The 21,396-nt window shown below is 37.5% G+C and overlaps 1 protein-coding gene across 1 annotated transcript in view; it reads right to left on the reverse strand.

The window, feature by feature from the left end:
• The window catches only part of MOSPD2 (motile sperm domain containing 2), a 61,945-nt gene that overhangs the window by 31,809 nt on the left and 8,740 nt on the right, over window positions 1-21,396 (reverse strand). The window contains exons 3-7 of the mRNA XM_060087879.1: window positions 14,527-14,682; window positions 12,806-12,892; window positions 11,010-11,164; window positions 7,587-7,647; window positions 5,303-5,341 (exon numbers count right to left, since the gene is read on the reverse strand). Of these exons, the coding sequence (XP_059943862.1) occupies window positions 5,303-5,341; window positions 7,587-7,647; window positions 11,010-11,164; window positions 12,806-12,892; window positions 14,527-14,682 (498 nt within the window). The remainder of the gene's footprint in view (window positions 1-5,302; window positions 5,342-7,586; window positions 7,648-11,009; window positions 11,165-12,805; window positions 12,893-14,526; window positions 14,683-21,396) is intronic.

A 21,396-nucleotide genomic window follows, 5' to 3' on the forward strand; every position in this document is an offset into this window, starting at 1 on the left:
GTCAGGAAGAGAAAAAAGCAGGCTTCCTCATTATGCATAAGCCAGACCCAGACTTTCCATCCTAAGCCTGTACTTCTGTGCCTTTCTCCCAAGCCCTGCAGCTTAGAACTGTGACGATTTTATAGAATCTGAAAAAATAAACTGTTATCAAACACAGCTGTTTATTAATTACAATTTTGTTCTGTCATGCCATTCTGATTTATACTTAAACTTTTTTTTTTTTTTTTTTTTTTTTTTGCGGTACGCGGGCCTCTCACTGTTGTGGCCGCTCCCGTTGCGGAGCACAGGCTCCAGACGCGCAGGCTCAGGGGCCATGGATCACGGGCCCAGCCGCTCCACGGCATGTGGGATCTTCCCGGACCGGGGCACGAACCCGTGTCCCCTGCATCGGCAGGCGGACTCTCAAGCACTGCGCCACCAGGGAAGTCCTATACTTAAACTTTTAAACCTCATTTCCATCATGACTTTCTAAGCACATTTTAAAGGAATTAAAAGAGAAATCCAGCATTAAATTTTCAAAAGCGTCAATGAAAAAAAAATCAGGAAATAAAACAGCATGATAAAGATTAAACAGTAGTTCAGAAAACTGCATTTTTACTTTGGCTAATTATGCTTAAAATTTTTTTACATAACATTTTCATTAATTTCAATTTAAAAAGTCTGAGTTGACATGTTTGAAGCTATGCTACTTGAATTAACTGAAGTGCAAAATCTGACTTTTTTTTTTTTTTTTTTTTTTTTTTGCGGTATGCGGGCCTCTCACTGTTGTGGCCTCCCCCGTTGCGGAGCACAGGCTCCGGACGCGCAGGCTCAGCGGCCATGGCTCACGGGCCCAGCCGCTCCGCGGCATATGGGATCCTCCCAGACCGGGGCACGAACCCGTATCCCCTGCATCGGCAGGCGGACTCTCAACCACTTGCGCCACCAGGGAGGCCCAAAATCTGACTTTTTATAACAGCTTTATGGAGATAAAACTTACATACCATAAAATTCACCCTTTTAAAGTATACACATCAATGTTTTTTATTTAGTATATTCACAGAGTTGTGTAACCCATCACCACTATCTAATTTTAGAACACTGTCATCACACCAAAAAGGAATCTGCACCCACTGGCAATCTCTCCTTATCCTCCTTTCTCCTATTCCCTGGCAACCACTAATCTAGTTTCTGTCTTTATGGATTTGCCCATTTTGTATAAATGGAATCATGCAACGTGTTTTTTTTCATACTGGCTTTGTTCACTCAGCATGTTGAGGTTCATCTGTGATGTAGCATGTATCAGTATTTAATTCCTTTTTATGGCTGAATAACTTTCCATTTTATGGATATGTAACATTTGTTTATCCATTTATCAATTGATAAACTTTGGATTATTTCCACTTTTCACTACTATGAATAATGCTACCATGAACATTTGTGTACAACTCTTTGTGTAGACATGTTTTCAATTCCCTTGGGGATATACCTAGGAGTGGAATTGCCGGGTCATATGGTAATTCTAGGTTTAATGTTTTCAGGAACTGCCAAACTGTTTTTCCACAGTGGCTGCACCATTTAACATTCTCACCAGCAACGTACGAGGGTTCTAATTTCTCCACATCATTATCAACACTTGTTACTTTAGTCTTTTTGATTACAGCCATCCTAGTAGGTGTGAAGTAGTATCTCATTTGGTTTTTACTTGCATTTCTCTAATGACTAATGATGTTGATCATCTTTTATGTATTTATTGCCCATTTGCATATCTTCTTTGGAAAAATGTCTATTAAAATCTTTCACCATTTTTAATTTGGCCATTTGTCATTTTATTGTTGCATTATAAAAGTTATTTATGTATTCTAGACCTAAGTCCCTCATCAGATGTCTTATTTGTAAATATTTTCTTCCATTCTGAGAGTTTTCTTTTTACCTTCTTGATGGTGTCCCTTGAGGTACAAAAGTTTTCAATTTTAATGAAGTACAATATATCTATTCTTCTGTTGCTTGTGCTTTCTTGGTGTCGTACCTAAGAAACCACTGCCTACTCCAAAGTCATATAGATTTACTCCTATGTTTTTTTCTAAGAGTTTTATAATTTTAACTCTGACCCATTTTAAGTTAATTTTTGTATATGATGGAAAGTAGAGGTCCAACTTCATTCTTTTGAATGTGGATATTCAGTTGTCCCAGTACCATTTATTAAAAAGACTAATCTTTCTCCACCTAATTGTCTGGGCACCATTGTTAACAAATCAATCATAAATGTTAGGGTTTATTTCTGGACTTTCAATTCTGTTTTACTGATCTATGTGTCTATTCTGATGTCCACACCACAACATCTTAATTATTATAGCTTTGTAGTCAGTTTTAAAACCAAGAGGTACAGGACCTCCCTGGTGGTCCAGTCGTTAAGAACCTATATTGCAATGCAAGGGACGCTGGTTCAACCCCTGTTTAGGGAACTAAGATCCCACATGCTGTGGGGCGACTAAGCCCACACATCACAACTAGAGAGCCTGTATGCTGCAACTACAAAGCCCATGAGCTCTGGAGCCGGCATGCCACAACTAGAGAGAAGCCCGTGCACTCCAACAAAGAGCCCGTGCACTGCAATGAGAATAAAAGATCCTGTGTGCCTCAACTAAGACCCAATCCAGCCAAAAAAAAAAAAAAAAATCAAGAGGTGTGAGTCCTTCCATTTCACTGTTTTTTTTCAAGATTATTTTTACTACTCTGGGTCTCTTGCATTTCCATATGAATTTAAGGACAAACTTGACAATTTCTGTAAAAAAAAAAAAAAGTGGGGGAGGCAGCTGGGATTTTGACAGGGACTGCATTGAATCTTAGCAATATTAGGTCTTCTAATCTATGAACAAGAGATGAGTATTTACTTAGGTCTTGAATTTCCTTCGATGGTGTTTTGTAGTTTTCAGCATGAGTCTTCAACTTTTTTTATTATTTCTGAGTATTTTGTTCTTTGTGATGCTATTATAGATGGAATTGTTTAATTTCATTTTTGTATTATTGATTGCCAGTGTACAGAAATACAACTGGTTTTGTGTATTGACTTTGTATCATGCCACCTTGCTGAACTCATTTATTAGTTCTAATAGGCTTGTGTGTGTGTATATTCCTTAAAATTTTCCATATAGAAGATGTCACCTGCATATATAGATAGTATGACTTCTTCTTTTCCCATCTGGATGCTTTTTATTTATTTTTCTTGCCAAAGTGTCCTGGCAATGTAAGTGGTAAAAGCTGACAACCTTGTCTTGTTCCCGACCTTAGGGGGGAAAATATTCATTCTTTTACTGCTAAGTGTGATGTTAGCCGTGGGTTTTCATAGATGTTGGTTTTACATAGATGCCCTTTATTGGGGTGAGGAAATTCTCTTCTGTGGTGAGGAAATTCTCTTCTGTGAAAAATTAACTTTACCCAAAGAAAGGTCTAGCCTTTACCCTCAGCTTCTGGAGGTAACCTTCATGCCTGTTGGAGTGTCTTTGTTTGCCTAGGGAGCCTGAGTCATACTGGAACAATACAATTTAGGGTGGGGGCTTTGGGTCACACAGTATCTGTAGACCTCTGGAGAGACTGGAGACTGAGATGAACCATGTGATAAACTGGTCAGGCCTAGGAAATGGAGCCCCAATAAAAACTCTGAACACTGAGGTTTGGGTGAGCTTCCCTGTTTGAAAATACTTCATGAGCATTGTCACATATTGATGACGGGAAAGTAACACACTCCACATTTGGTACTTCCCTGGATTCTACCATATGTTTTTTTGTTTTTTTTTTTTTACCCTTGGCTGATTTTAATCTGAATTGTTTCCTGGTAATAAACCATCACTGTGAGTACAATAGCTTTCAGTGAGCTCTGTGAATGATTCCAGTAAACCTGAGGGTAGTTTTGGAAAACCCTTGAACTTACAATTAGTGTCATAAGTGAGGGTAGTCTTGTGTGAACTACTGTGATCCGACTAACTTTGCAGTTGTCCCAACTCTTTGAACCTTCTATTCCTAGTTGCTTGGGTGCTTTTATCAGGAGAGTGTAGTGGATTTTGTCAAATACTTTTTGTGTCTATTAAGATGATCATGTGGTTTTTTTTCTTTAGTCTATTAATATGTTGGATAACTGGTTGATTTTCATATGTTGAACCAACTTTGCATTTCTGAGATAACTCCCACTTGATCATAGTATATAATCCTTTTTATATGCTGGTAGATTCAGTTTGTTACTTTATTGAGGGGCTGGTCCATTTATATTCATAAAGGATATTAGTCTGATATTAGTTTTCTTTTCCTGTGATGTTTGTTATTAGGGATATACTTGCCTCATAAAATGAGTTGGGAAGTGTTTTCTATTTTTTGGAAGAGTTTGAGAAGAATTGGTGTTGATTCTTCTTTATATGTTTAGTAGAATTTACTAGTGAAGCCATTTGGGGTCTTAGCTTTTCTTTGTGAGAAATTTTTTGATTACTAATTCAATTTCTTTTGTTATACTTCTATTCAGAATCTTGAGTCCATTTCGATAGTTTGTGTCTTTCTAGAAACTTGCCCATTTCATCTAGGCTATCTAATTTCTTGGCACACAACTGTTCACAGTATTCCCTTATAATCCTTTACATTTCTGTAAGGTCAGTAGTAATGTCTCTTATTTTATTCCTGATTTTAATAATTTGAGTCTTTTTTTCTTCATTAGTTTAGCTAAAGTTTTGTCAGTTTTGTTGAACTTTTCAAAGAACCGAGTTTTGATTTCATTGGTTTTCTCTACTGCTTTCTATGTAACAACTGATTGGCAAACACAAATGAAAATGCACATTCTGAAAATAACATTAAATTTACAACCACATCCAAGTTGGTAAAGAATGTTTTTCAATGGTTTAAATCTTTTTTTGCCAAAAAAATATACCATGACTGTCCTAAGGATTATGTGACTATAGAGATTTGGACTAAATTTTAGACTCATCCCATTTTCTTCCTCAACACCTGAAGCCCATGAGAGAACCTAGCCAAGGTCTGCATTCTGTGACATATCCCATCTGTAGATGACAAATAGGCTTCTGGCTATAGTTTTACCTGAATGACTGAACATTTTAAAACTGTTTTTAGACAAGACTAATGGGTATCCCCAGAGCCTGGGGGTACAATGTTAGCCCAGTTTGCTTAGTAACAGCCTTTGCGTGTTCTAGCTCCAGCCTCTTAAAATTACACACCAAACACAGTAACATTCTTTTTTAAACAACCACAGAAATATGGCTAAATTGGCAAAGAAAAAAAAATCAGACGTTTTATGTTAGGAAAGTATAAGTAATATACTCACCGTTCATTATCCAAGGCATATCAAAGATCACCATTTTTGCTGAAAGATGAAAAAAAATTCATTGTCTGTGACTTAGTACCACAATAGTAGTCACTTATACCTGGCCTAAAATAAACGAGTGATCTAAATGTATCTAAAAACTGAGATGGATGACTCAGTTTTAATTCCATAAAGTGTGAGTGGTGCTAGAACTAAACTGACTTCTCACAATGGTGAGGGGCTCACCTAGGAGGATGGCTTGTGTGAAATGAATAATGTACTATCACTGCCCTTTGGCAAATAGCGTGTTCTTTTATTCATTTATTGTTTTTGCTGTTTGCAGAAAGGTACCAAAAAATAGTAAGTGGGTAAGTGGAAACTCTGGATGTGGCATGTCATATTAGTGCTAAAGTCCACTGAGCTTTAAAATGATTTCAATGTCTAATTTATGGCTTCAATTCTAGTTTTCTAGATATTATATTGTTAAACCCACTCTGACAGTTGCCCCATTTTTAATAAATCATTATGTTTTAAGAAACAAAAATTATTTCAACTTTTCTTAATATTATGAGCCTCAGGAAGCCAATAATTCCAAAGTATACAGGAATTTTATTTGTATACTTAGGTGAAGATATTAAGCAGCCCTATTAACAACTGTGAGAAAGAATCAGAACCCACAGAGGGGATTTTTGATAACAAATTCATTCTTCTATTCCAGATGAATCAAAACATAATTTCATTCTTCCCTGAACAGAGAACTTCCTAGAATGATTATAGGACAAATAATGCACAGGTAAGGAACAAGGTACTTGCAAAGAGGTATCCTGGTGCTCAGTACCTCACTCTTCATCTGAGATATGCCTAAAAAGATTTTGACTCAAGATTTTAAGAATATTATATTTCATGACAAATTGTGAAACATAATCAACTTAAGATTCTATAAGATTCAATGTCTGCAAAACATTATGTAGCTAGAATAAATACATTATCTCTAGTTATTTGGAATGACAGTGTTCAATTCATCTTTATACAGACCAATGAATTTATTAATAGTTTTCTCAAAAGACTCTTAGATGTGTTTTATAAAGTAATAGTAATATTTATGCTCTTTATAAACAGCTCTTCACAAACCCCTTTCGATATTTCAATAAACAAGTGGATATTTTCATTTTGTACATGAAAGAAAAAATCTAATAATACAGGGCAGTGATTCCCTACTGACCAATGACTGGCACCACTCAGCAAGTCTTAATGAATCAGGGTATATGCCAGATCCAGGAAGAATTCAGAAGGAACAGCAGATCCTACAGGTTCCCCAAACTAGACATTCCTTTTACCTAAAAATGTTCATGAACACTCTCTCTGAAGACACAAGAGCACAGGGCTAGGAGTGGCAATGATCCTCGATATCCACCATGCTTTCTGTCTGTTTCTCACATCACATTAACACTAATGTGAAAGCACATCAAAATAAAATGACTTAGGCATTTCATGCTTTAGTGTCACCTGAGTCACAAGTCCCCAAAGACGCTAATTGTGGTATTTGCCCGGGGTGTGCCCAGGCAGACCTGTGAGTTTCCATTTCTGATGTCCCTGTTGCCTCTCTTCTGTCTCTTCACTTTCAACCCACTGGGGTTTTAAAAAATATTTGACTGTTTATGTGGAATGGCATCTTGATTTCCCTAGGGGGAAGCCATCATGTAAATCTATCAAGTCAAAAATGAATATATAAGATTTAGGAGTTCTTCATTCAGGCAATTAATAGAAGAGTCACAATTAAAAGCAAACTCCAAATGCCAGATTCAAATGTCATGCACACTAGTCAAGTGTTTTCTTAATGACAATTTAAAAATAGCAACTAGAAACACAATGTACTTTATGTATGGGTATTGCTTATCACACAGTATACTTTACTTACCAATATTGCTCATCTGTTTCTTGCATGTAAGAAGTTCCAAATAATATTTAAAATTAATTTCTCAATAGAAACATTAGTAAAAATGGGATAATCTTGGAAATAAATGTATGTTTTTACGTCTCTCTGTGTGTGTGTGTGATAGGATGGCATATACACAGATTATAGCTTGAACTCTTAAAACTAACTGTAAAGGACAATGATTATTTATGAAAAATTTCTCCTGTACCTACTAGGATATGTACTTCAACTTCTAGAACATATTTAAGCTCTTCACCAGAAAACAATGTCTCAGGTATTAAAGTCTAAAATAATACGAAGCTCCACAATTCTTAGACACTGTCTACGGTTTCACTATATTGTATTTTTATAAAGGAGGAAGTTACTTACAGAGGTATTTAGGGTAATAAACCTTAAAGCAGTTGATGATGAAGCGTACAAAGTCCATGTCCTAAAAGAAAGATTATACATTTAAATCTTTAAGACTGTCCACATTAGAGAATTTTAGATTGCATATATCTAAAGGTGATAAATTATTAAATATAAATGAGGTAATTATTAAATTCTCTAAAAAATAGCTCATAAATAAATATTTATGTTCCCGGGAGTTAGTTTTTAAGTCATTAAGCTACTTATAATAATCAGTCCTAAAACTGAGTTAAAGAAATTAGCTTAAACATCATTCATGTTACCCCAGACTAGTTAAGATACTTCACGCTGCTAAGGTAATGTGGCATTATAAAACGGATCTAAAGAGGAACCCCCATAAAGAAATTCTAAACATCTGTTGAACAATTAAAGAATTATTAGAACAAGTATATAGTTTTCAACCTGACTACTTGGAATGACAATATATATGCATGTTAATTCTGATATGTTTGTTTTTTAAACCTAATTTCTATACCTAATAGTCAATAAAATATATTTTATTAATCTTTTATACAACAGTTAATCTGATCATATTGGCCTGCTGTATCTACTTCACTTCTAGCTTCTTTCCTCTTGTGTAGGAGCCTAGAATAAGAATTAGAGTTTTTTCGTTTATATTTAAATGTTGTTCATTGACTTCAATTTCTAGGAGACACAGCTGACTATTGGTTCTACTGCACTGAACACAGCAACATGAAACTAGATTATTAGGGTTACTATTCACATGGATCATTTCATTCCATATGTTTCCACTGGCCACAGGCTGACTTACTGATCAGCCATCTTATAAGGACTGTAGGATGAAAGATACAACCAGGCAAACTTAAATCCATCTGTTACTCAAAGGTGAGCTGCCCTAGAGATCTGAGTCTATAAAGTTATTCCTAGCATGTGAGTTGTAGCATCTTTAACGCTAATAAACTGAAAATAAGCATCCATAACTATATTACGTATTTATTATGGGATAAATCCTAGCATATAATACCTTTATAACTAATCATTATATCCACAGTGCACAGAGTTGAATAATTTGTAGTTAAGTAAGAGTCAAAGAAGATATCTCAAAATAACTAGTTATGTAAAGATTTGGTTACCTAGTGTATGATCTGTGGCCTCCAGACTTTGCCCCAAAAGTCTCTGTCCAATATTCTTTTCATCTTTAATTGAATAACCTTGCTTATAAAATCCCAAATTACTGCTAATTCAAGTCGATTTGATAGGATGCCACTGGTGTACGTGTATTAGTGGGCACTACATAAAGAAGCTCCATGAAACCCATTGCTCTGCATTCTGTGAGGATGTTTTCAAGGATGCTATTCATTATCTTGTAAAATGTCTTCCCTTTGAAGACCCGTGAAAGACTTTTCTGGACTTCCCTGGTTGTTCAACGATTAAGACTCCACGCTTCCAATGCAGGGGGTGTGGGTTTGATCCCTGGTGGGGGAACAAAGATTCCACATGCGTGCAGCCAAAAAATAATAAATAAATAAATAAATAAATAAATAAAAATTTTTTAAATTAAAGAATAAAACTTGAAAAAAAAAAAAGAAAGACTTTTCTTCTGGTTCAAGTATCAGCAATAGATACACTTCTCCTAAGATGCTGGTTTTAAAGTATGTCCACTGACTTATTTTATTTTATTTGTTTTATCTTTACTGGAGTATAACTGCTTTACGATGTTGTGTTCACTGAGTAATTTTAAATGATTCCATTTCTTTCAGGCAAGCTTAAAGCCAAATTAGTGGCCTAACTCTAGTAAATAATTTAAATTTTGACTTGCAATTATGTATACATCTTTAAAGGCTGACTTAAATCTTTTCTGAATTACGAGGGTCATGTATAAACGTAATTCAGTAAGATTCTAGTATTTGAAAACATTAATGATTTAACTACTTAGTAATGCAAATAAACTTTATAAATTAAAGATAATGAAATAGTATATAAGTAGCTTGAAAAATAATCAGCTCAATTCCTTGCCCCTGTATTTGTCAATAAAAAACATTAACATTTATTTTTTATGATTCTGGGTTAATAATTAGAAAACTATCATACATAAAGGATAACAGAATCATAATTTGTTATTATGCAATATTTATCTAGGCATTTTGATTTAGATTTTGGGTATAAAATGGTTTACTCTGTAATCTAGAATTCATTGACATGGAAACTAGATTGAAAAAAAACTTGTAGTCCCACTGCCTAAAAAAACTCTAGCCTGTTTTTTTGTTTGTTTGTTTAATGTCTAAGGCTTCCCTTTTGGGGGCTATATATCACTATGATATAACCCTGTCGCCCTTTTCTCTCAAAAAAAAAAAAGCTATTTTCCAGTATTACTACAAATTCTTTACAGACACCATTTTACATAGCTACGCATACTCCATCAATTAGATACACCATAATTCACTCCACTGTGTCGACATTTACATTTTTTCTAATTTTTCACCATTTTAAATGACACTCTGAAAGAACATTTTGAGGTACACTTTTTCTATACTCAGGTTCATTTCTTTAGAATAGATTTCCAGAAGTTAGTTACCAGGTAAAGAGTATGAATACGAACACTTCAGGGATATTAACATACTTTGCCAACTGGATTTTGAAAAAGATTTCAACACTGCCCCAGGCATGTCTCCGAACGCCACTTCACTGCTACCAGAATTAGCCCAGCTTTGAGTGTTAGAGACAACAGCTCTAATAAATGCGCCAACAAATCCCCATCGCTGCTGAAGTGTTTGTAGTTAGCACTAAGGTCACAAGGGCCCAAATTAAAGACCGGTAGGTTTTATTTATTTTTTAAGCTTGGCAAAATCACCTGAAGAAAACTGGTTTCCAAAGCTAACCAAATCAAACAGAAAGTGAACCTAAACGAGCAAACAAAAAACCTCAAGAAAATCACAAAGTGCTGGATGTGCAAAAATGCAGGTGAACATCTCGCCACTGCAAAACACGGCATGTGGGTAATGGTACGCTGGAGAGCATACATTACTGTACTCCACATTTCTTGAGTGCATTACTCTGCGCCAGGCACAGGGGAGGTGCTGTATAGGGTGTTATTAGCTCTGATAGAAAAGTTCACTGTTACCACATATACTCATTACCCTGCCAGCCTCGACGTCTTCCTTCCATATCCTGTGTATCAGACAAGGAACATTTCTAGGAAATCTACAGTTTCAATGCCAAATACTGAAGCATATTTAATTTTTTGCAAATCCTATTCCACACTTGACTTCACTCACAATGCAGGGGGTGGAAATAAATCCCAAACATGACTTGGTTAGCTCTGTTTTACAGGACTACTTGGTCAAGGGGGTAGTGGCAGGGAGGACGGGAGAGAGGGAGGATGCCATGATAAACAATGATTTAGAATTAATGAAAAATGCTTACTATGCTATTTATTCCAGTCTCTGACAGGTCAAACATCACTGTTACAGGTTTCCCATTTTCTCTCTTAGCATACCGCTCCAACCAGAATGCAATAAGCTTCTTTTTGTCCAATATGGTCTTATGGTCTTTTATATGATACTTCACCCTGATCCAGACTTTAAGCAGGTCATAAGATAAAAATAAGAAAAAATATTTATGGCATTATCATATTATTTATGCATATATTATATCATTCCTTTTCCTTGACATTTGTCTTTATTTTGTTTCTCAGATTAAAAACATCTCTTCGAAATAGTATATACTTGGGAACCTTAAAGAGTAGCAGAAAGGTAAACTATTTTCCCCCCTTAGAAAATACACTGCCCCCCTTAGTAAGTAAGGGAAAAAACAATATTTGGCAATAACCTAGAAGTACTCTATACTGTGCTTAACAAAAAACAGAGTACTAGAAAAATGTTCCGTCCAGAGGAAAAGCCCAGATGGAAGCACGATGGCAGCATGAGCGGGTGTCGTGTGTGGGGACGGAGCCTGGCAACCATTCAGAGTGGTGGCAGCTAGGACAAAATGTGACGAGCGGTGAGAGGAGCAGCTAAACAGAGAGACAGGCGGGGCTTGAAGGACTCTGCATGAAATGCTAAGGGGGTAGGGGTTGGGAGTGAACTGAGGAAGTGCTACTGAAATCGGAGGAGGGGCTAAAGTAAAGCTCTATGTCGAGGAAGAGCCAATGGCTGTGGGGCCGAGCTGGGAGTACAGGGAGGGTGGGTGGTGGCATGCATGTGGTTCAGCTGTGTGTTGTATTGAAGGGGTGGGCAGCTGAATGTGTACATGCATGTGGCCTGGGGACAACCTGGGGTCACCGCTGTTGGGGGGAAGGCCGCTGAAGGTGCCAAGGTACTTGAGATCACCCAAGGAGACTGCATCAGCTGGAAAGGAAGAGGCCAAGAAAGGAACAAAGGCTGGGAAGCACATGTGAGGTACAGGTGGAATAAGAGGAATGGGAAAGGAAGGTTGAGGGGGAGCCAGCAAGGGGAGGAAAACGCTACGAGAGCACTGTTCCAACAGGAGCCAACCACGGGCCACACATAGGGCGTGCAAGGCGGGCACGACCGTGCAGGAAACTGCCTTGGCAGGACATCTGCTCAGGATGGGGCTCTGACACGCCTGCTGAGTCCCAGCATTGGTACAAACCAAGTTATTCGGGCTTCCCTGGTGGCGCAGTGGTTGAGAGTCCGCCTGCCGATGCAGGGGACGCGGGTTCGTGCCCCGGTCTGGGAGGATCCCACATGCCGCGGAGCGGCTGGGCCCGTGAGCCATGGCCGCTGGGCCTGCGCATCCGGAGCCTGTGCTCCGCAACGGGAGAGGCCACAACAGTGAGAGGCCCGCGTACCGCAAAAAGAAAAAAAAAAAAAAAACCAAGTTATTCCTCTATCCCCTTTGCCCAAAATTCGGCTTGGCCCATTTAGCCACCCTTAGTGACTATCAAAAAGATTTTCCATAAAGATACTGGGTTGAATTTTAACATCAGTAAATTAGAAAGAAGATAATGACTCCGAGTTACATCATTTTGGCTGTGTGATGGGATGTGGCATTTGCCTTTACAGCCTACTTTATTATAATGCAAACGGTACATTCAACTGCTAAGTATCTGACGCTTGGTCCAGCTGGCCCTAACAATCCCTATTGTAGGAAACCTGACGTGTGGTACATAAGTAGGAAGCTCTGCCTATTATTAATTCAGTTGAGATGGGTGGCTACATCTCAAACTCCTGAGAAGCCAGTACATACATTATACTTACACAACTTGTTGCCTTCTTTGTCATAACCGTGGAGATAAATACCACCAATTTCCAATAACCACCTGGGAATGGAGGCTTCAGTCAGGTCTAAAAAGTGATAAAGTTTGATGAGTAATTGTAACTTAGAGGCCTTTTAAAAAGAAAACTTACAACATATAGGTTACTGTTAATATAGTAGCTCTGATATAAAAAAAAGATAAACTTATTAAAAAAAGAAAAAGCTTATGCAAACATATGGAAAGAACCTCCGACGATAAAAAATGGTGTTTCTTACTAAGTAGAAAAAAAACTACATAAAGACACAAATGACAGAAATGGAAAAAATCCATTTCCTTTGACATATCAGCCATTATGATGTGGACACATCTCCATGTTCTAGTTGTATTTCACATAATGACTTGCAAACAAATATTATCACGATTGGACAATTTCAAAAGAACATGGCAGTAAATATCCACGTTATAGCCTCAGAAGTGGTATTAGAAATCAAAGTTTGATAACCAGTAGACTCTAATACATTTATAATCTTGGGGCAGGTGGGAAATACTTCAAGAAAAATGCTAGATCCTTCAGCATGAGGTCCACTCTCTAGTGAGGCCGAGAACCAACGCAGCAAGGCACCAAATGTCAAGGCTTTTGTGTCATTCATCAGTACTTCTCCGAGAACTCTCAAAGATTTCTTTATCTTTCCCCACCCACCTTTCATCATCTCTCTGCTGTCTGCCATTGGAAACTAGCAATTCTATGTAAGAGAAAACTATTGTTGAGTTTAAAGGTTTATTCTGTACTTAAATAATTTAGAAACATCAGGTTTACATTTCTTTGCTTGACTAATAAATGCTTCACTGTTGAAATTACCTACACTTTTTATATTTCCAATCAAATTATTTTTTAAATACTCTCCTTCTGATAGATTCCTTCTCCAAGTAGGATGACTGGGGAGAGTATCTGCTCTGGATTTATTTGTTGACTATTTTGTATTAAGTCTCCAGACTCAGTCACTCCAGAGTTTATAATCCTCAAGGTCAGGAAATCCTTCTTTATACCTCATTGAAACTAGTAGTTGTGCCAGTTCCTTCCTGTTAAATTTTTTAGGAGGAGAGAGATAACGGGTAACCTTTCCTGAAAAGAGTTTTCCATTTACTTGAACACTATTATAAAATCCCCTCTAAGATTTAAAACTCCTTTTTTGGGGAGGTGGGGAATTTCAATCTAGAATTGGGCCTTGAAATCAAGAAGTTAAGAGGAGGCTGCTATAGGCATCCTTGGGGATAAGCTTGCTTTTTGGGGACTCCCATTCGTATAGTAATTCCACATGGAGCACCTATTAGCACAAGGAATTCTGGGAATAGAGACAGACACCAGGCAACAACTGAGAAAAATAGGCAAATAGTATCCCCTTATTTCTAGGCCTAGTAGTGAAGATGCTGTCTTGCTATCTTAATGGTTCTAAACCAAATAGACAGAATAGGAGACTCTGCTGTGAGTGAAGAATCTGACTGTGATTCTGCTCCTTGGTGATCTGATTTCCTTATGAATAATCCTATTTTAAGGTTTATTCATAAGATGCTCCTTTCAAATGTTACTGGGTCTTTATAAAACATTATATTCTGATATTTCTGATGACTGCCAAGAATATTTGCAAATACGCTGTAAGTGTAAAATAGTAACATTTATGCAGGGGATACAGTACACAGTCAAGGTTAAACTGAACAGCTTACCATTGACAGACATTTCTTTCCTCCACTGAAAACTCTCATCAAGCATCTTCAGTGTTTCATCTACAACATTATGCCTCCAACATAAGTAACTTTCAACCCAGTTATCATCTTGTTGTAGTCTTTCAACATCACGTGGATCATACTTATCTGACTTATCTAAGGGAAAAACAGTAATAAATATCCAAGTCAGATAAATTCAGCAGTGAATGATAACCAACACTAATACCAAAGGAGAAGAAAGACCTGGAAGATAAAGCTAAGCTACTTCAAGATAGACACAGGGATGCAGTTCAGATGAAAATGCAATTTAAAGGACTGATGGAATTTCTAAGTGTGACTAGAATAAAGTTATCTAAAAATTGCAGCTTTATTTTAAGACAAGCCACCACAGACTTAAAAAATAAGACCATAGTAAAATATTTTGCATAACCCTCTAAAACCATAAACCAACATCTAGGAGGATCAATTATGTTATGTGAACTTAAAATAGTCACCCTAGTCAATGAAAAATGAACTTTTATGTATAAAGAAAGAACTAGGTTGTACTTATTAAAAAGACATGTATTTGCCAAGTGTCTTTTTTGAAAATGAACTAAATACAAAATGGAAAACTATGTATGTAGCAGTCAACATTTCCCATAATTCATTGGAATAACTGTTGCCAATAACTTCTCATTATCCACCTACACACAAGCTGTGTTGTCACCAACCTCTACATACCTCTATATCCTCCTTCCACACCCCGCTCTATTTTTCTGTAACTGAATTTTCCTTGTCTCCTCACAACCACCTTTGCACATCCAAATTCTACCATTCTGCAAGACTCCTTTCAAATGCTTCCTCTTCCATAAAAATTTTCCCTGGACCTAGAAGTAATTCCTTCCCTCCCGTGAATAGCTAAAGGACCTAAACTACGCACTTAGCACCCTTGAATCAGAGTTACTCGTGTTTATGCCATATCTTCCCATATAGAGATCATAACAGCACAGTCTACATACATCCTAAGAAGCCCCCAAAGCAGATTACATAGTGCCAATGAAAAGGCCTTCAGGAAGCATTTGTTGATTGAATCTATTCCTTCTCTATTTTTTATTTTCTCTGTCAATGGTACCCTCCCAGGGACCCAAGGAAGAAACTTCAGAAAATTGCCTGGCTCCTTCATCTTTTTTTTTTTTTTTGCCCCTAGTTAGTTGCCAAATTGTATAGATTCTCTCTCCTCTCCAGTAGTTCTGAGTTATTTCAGGCCCTCAGCGATAATAGCTGAAAGGGTGGGGAAATATAAAAAGCATCTGTGGAATTATCTTCAAGTCCCAATTTCCTTATCTTTAAACTATTTTAGATACTCACAGGGTTGTGTGAGGATCAGAGAAAAATGTATATATGAAAGTACTTGAAAGTTTCAAGCACTATAAAATATAAGATGAGGCCATAAATCATGTATTTGTAGAGTGTTACCTTGGATATGGCTTTCAATATCTGGGCTGTATTTTTCTAACCTTTACAATGAGTGGTTCTGTTGTAGGTAAACCTTGGAAAATGGTATTTTAGCTCTGTCTATAAAAGTTCATCAGTATTCAAAGGACAACTTTTCTTTAATTATGATTTATAAACATGAGTTGAGATATAAAAAAATTTATATACTGTTTAGCAGCAAAAAGGACCCTGGGAGCACCTGCCCCTAAAGTCAGATCATCCAGTTTGGCCACTGGACAGCTCTCTCCACTGGACCAATATAGTGTTTTCCTTGAAATTACTGTCTGACTTCAAGAAAATTTCTCCCAAATACCCCAGTCTGAATAATCATAGTTTACTTAACAGTTGTTCTTTCAAATAAAAATGGCGGTCCATGAAAAATGTGACTAATTTAGCTAGCAACTCAAATATGCATAAGTACTTAATGTGTACTTCCTGATTTTGTTACCCAGAACATTTAAAGTCCATGTACTCAAGGGTCGAGATTTAATAAAATTTACTGCTTCATCAGGGGCTTTCTACAATAAAATTGACTTAAAAAAAAAGTTGTAACTGAGAGTGCTGACAATGAAGACTATAATGGCCATCTGCCTTGTTTCGGGCCAAGAAGGCAGCAGTTTTGCCCACCATTGCTTCCGTGTAATCAGAGCAAACGAAAAAGGGAAAAAAGCTGCTCAGCATCACTGTGAAAACAGCTTTGACCTCATGGGCTCCTGAAAAGTCCTGGGCATCTCCAAGGGTCCGCAGACTACTACTTCCCCAGGACAACATGTGGCCAGTGGTAAAAACTCAAAAAATAGGGCTTCTCTGGTGGTGCAGTGGTTGAGAGTCCGCCTGCTGATGCAGGGGACACAGGTTTGTGCCCCGGTCCGGGAAGATCCCACATGCCGCGGAGCGGCTGGGCCCGTGAGCCATGGCCGCTGGGCCTGCGCGTCCGGAGCCTGTGCTCTGCAACGGGAGAGGCCACAGCAGTGAGAGGCCTGCGTACCGCAAAAAAAAAAAAAAAAAAACCTCAAAAAATATTAGCCATAAGAAGAAGAATCAAACATTATTGTTGTTATTATTATTACTCCTACCACTGCTGATATTACCACTACGGACGCCATAAACAAGACAGTGCCCATTACCAAGGAATGTAAAGCTTATTGCTCTTGGATAGCTTTTAGGGATGCAGATCTTTGAAATTAGAAATCTCCATTTAGATTAAAATGATTAATTATTTTTATTAATAGGACATGTACTTACATATGAGACACCTCTTGTTAAACATTTACCCCTAGAGACAGGTAGAGATGGAAGCAGCTAGAAAAGACAGAGCAAGAGAGGATGGGGGAGGAGGTTATGTAGGAGTGGAGGGAGAGAGGCTGGAGAAAAGTAGGGGCACAAGAGGACAGAGAAGAGGGCTGAGGGGAGGAGAAGGAGAGACAGACGGACACACAGGGAGAAACAGAGAGAAAACTGAGCATTCAAGGTAAGGAAAACTTGGCCTGGGACCACAAGGCCAAGTGTAATAATAACTGCTTATGACAACACAATTTGCTGCTTTCAAACACAGCTCCCAGACAACTGAACTGAGGGGAAGCAAACTACACAGCCCCAAACATACCTCTTTGGCATCCTGATTATTTTAGACTGATATTTTTAACAAACAGCACACACAGGAATCGTTAAAGTGAGTAAAAGTCACCCTTTTATAAGAAACATTTACATGTATAAAGGAAGTCTCCATTTGTAAGTGCCTCCCTCTCTGTAACAGGAAGAGGGGAATGACTGGAAATCTCCAGAAACTCTTATCAATGGGAAAGGCAAGGACATAAATCTGCACAACCATACCCTTGTTTACTGAGCTTTTCTTGGTCACTTCTAATAACTGACTCCCCACCCTAGCATCTTCTATCTTTAGCTAGAGATGGTATTGAAGGTGGTGGCTTGGGCCACTTCGGAGAGTTACTCAGTTCTCCTGGGTCTCTCCCACGTATACAAGGGATACACATGTTAAACTTTTGTTTTTATCCGGTTCATCTGTCTTATATCAATTTAGTTATTAGGCCAGTCTAAGAACCTAGAAGGGTAAAAGGAAAATGTTTTCCCCTCCACAGAACCCTCAAGTGTTAGGGAGTTTTCTGAAAACAAGTCCTTCAGTAAATCCAGATGTTACGGGAAGAAGCTAAACATGTACACTCAAAAGGTATCTGAAGATATCAAAACACACATGTGCGCACACCCCTCCCCACCACCTAAGACACTTTGAAAGACTTTACCTCTCAGTGATTAAAGCATAGAGATGAGGAAGAGATTTGCCTTATACACAGATATATATATGTGTATACTCTCATAATACCTTGTCCTTATTACTTTCATCTTGCTGAAGACCAGTGAAAACTTCATCACAAACCAACATTAATCTCAAGTGGCGGACTTTTAAGCCTCATCCTTACATTTGTTCAAAATAGCTCAAAGCTCATTTTTGGCCACTCCTCTGTTGTTAGACAGGACTAAATGTTCCAGGGTAAAGATGACCTCTCAGCTTTTTGTTTCTTCCTCTCTTCCCTGCATGTGCATGCTCACCTCCTTCATGCTCTCTCTCACATACACAATTTTAAGTGCTGCAGGATAAACAGAATACAGTGCTTACTCATAAAACAGAGAATTCCATTATTAACTTTTCTTTTTCTCTCTTGCATTTGTTGGCTGGTGAAATTACCAACCAGCCAGAAACTGTGTTTTAGGGTTAACAAGTGTGAAAAAAAATTCATAGCTTGATTCAGGATACCGGGCAGAGTGATGAAATCAGAAGACCCCTGCTACTAACTATGTCCAGGGAGACTGAGCAAGTCACTCTGGGCTTGATTTTCTTCTCTGTAAAATGGAGATAAGGTCTGTTTATCTATCCACAGTCTAATGAAGATCAAGGGCACTTTGAAAATTTTAAACACAATACCAATGAATTTTTATTAACATAAGGTAGAATGCTCCCTATGAAAAGATTAAATTCTAATTGACCTATTAGTCAGTTGAGAAAATCTTGAAAGTATATTATAGTTATTATAAATGTGCCTAGAATTCATACAGAAAGGTTGAAAAAATACAAAAGTATTCTGATAATGAAAACTAGAAAATAGTTATTAAGTGGGTGTCATACTGTTCAAAAGCAGCAAATATACAACTATCAAACATCAACAATAGTTTAAAACCTCTTAGCATCTGTTATTTCTCCAAGGACTCTGAGCACTGATCCACTTAAAGTCCTGGTGGGACCCCGGAAGAGCATTTGCACTGGATGGACCACTTCTATTGGCTGGACCATGTAAATGTCAACAATGGGAGTGATCAGGCTGAAATAATGAAATATTCCCTTTAGGGCATCCTCTGCTGGTTGGCCACAACCTACCCTTAATCTCCTCTTTCCTGTGAAGCTAGCTGATGAGAGACTGAGAAGCAGGTGATCATCTACGATGGGATTAAGCCATTGGCCTATAGCGGCAATTCTCAAACTTTAGCACCTCTCAGAGTCAGCAGGAAGGCTTGTTAAAACGGGGATAACTGGGCCCCACCTCTAGAGTGTCTAATTCATGGGTGGGATCCCAGAATCTGCACTTACAGCAAATTCCTACAGGATGCTGCTGCTGCTCCAGGGACCACACTTTGAGAACTACGGGCCTATTACAGGGGTTGGCAAAATTGTTCAGTAAAGGGCCAGATGGTAAACATCTAAGTATCTTAGCCTTTGAAGCCACATATGGGCTCTGCTGCCGATTCGTCTTTTTTTTTTTTTTTTTTTAGCAACACTTTAAAAATACAAAAAATATTCTTAGCTCAGGGGCTATTAAAAAACAACAACAACGACAACAGGACTTTGCTGACCTCTGGTCTGTTCTAGAGAGGGGAGGTGCTTTGTGCTTCAGCTCCTATCCTTGAAGAGCTGAATTCATATGCTGGATATGTACGAGATATTATATCTTGGATGACTTATCTCCCTTTTGATCTATTGTTTTCAATGTTCTTTAATAATACTTTATAATTTTCTCCATAAAAGAAAAAAGTTGTATATTTCTTCCATCGATTATTAAGCAGTCTAGAGATTTTTGTGTTGCTACCATAAGCCAATAATGACAAGACTGGCAAACGTTATACCTCTTATATTCCTTGCCATATTGATAACTAGGTTATTTTATATCCAGTAGAATTACAGAAATAATATTGTAGATCACTGTCTATTTCCTGACACCCTGGGAATCATTTTGAAGGTTCATAATTAACCATGACCTTTGCTGTAGAATTTTAGAAGGCACACTTCAGAACTAAGAAAGTTTCTTGTTTGGTAAAAGTGTTGTTTGTTTTTCATAAAGGTGAATTATAGCCAGTGTGGTTTCTGTCTTTACTGAAATAAACATTTTCCCTCATTTAATCTGGTTACTGCAAATGTTTGTATTTGCTTAAACAAATATAGAAAAAAGAAACAGAAAACAAATATGGCTAGCTAAAGAAGGAAGACGAAGAGGGAGTGAAGAGGCACAAGAGGTGTAAGATACTTTGCAATGTGTACCTTTTTATAGTTTGGGTTGTGAACTGTGCCCGTTCAAAAATTTCACTGAGAAGCATTTTGTTAACGTGGTAAATTCCTCTGCTGCATTTTCTGATTATGAATTACCTTTGTATTCCTGGAGCTAACAAAAGACCTTGGGCCTTCTGTGTATGTGTGTGCCTTTGTGATGGTGGGGTGGGAAGAGTGGTAGAGGTCTGTGACTACCAATTCAATGTCTTTAATAGTCATTGATGTATTTAGGTTTTTTTACTTCTCATTGAGACAATTTTAGATGATTTTTCTTTTCTCCAGAAAGTTTTCCACTTAATCTAAGTTTTCTAACTTACTGTGATAAAGCTGGTCATTGAATTCTTATGATTTTTAAAATCTCTACCACATTTATAATTCTGTTTTTTGTTCCTAGTGTATGTGTTTGCCTTCTCCCTGTCTTCTTAATCAGTCATTCGAGGTTTATTTTACTAGTTCTTTCAAAAGGCCAACTTAGGTTTATTATACCTACTATCTTTCCTATACCATGAATATCTGCTCTTTTTTCCTTCTACTTTCTCTAATTTACTCGTGTTCATTTTTTAGCTCCTTGAATTGAATCTTTAGCTGATTTTTATTGGGCCTTGTTTTCTAATAAATGAAAGTGAGACCACAGATATTCTCTTGCTCAGCTTTTAAGTATTTTGTAATTTCCATTGTGATATCCTCTTTACCCTACGAGTTATTTAGCAGAAGTAAGAATTACACATTGCAGGAAAGTTGTTAACCCGTGGGTTATTTAGAGGTGTTATTTTAGTTTCCTAACATTTGATTTCTTTTTAAGTACCTTACCTCTCATTTAGTTGCTTAATGGGATGAGAATA

The sequence above is a fragment of the Mesoplodon densirostris genome, chromosome X (assembly GCF_025265405.1).
Source record: "Mesoplodon densirostris isolate mMesDen1 chromosome X, mMesDen1 primary haplotype, whole genome shotgun sequence".
In the NCBI taxonomy this organism is placed as follows: domain Eukaryota; kingdom Metazoa; phylum Chordata; class Mammalia; order Artiodactyla; family Ziphiidae; genus Mesoplodon; species Mesoplodon densirostris.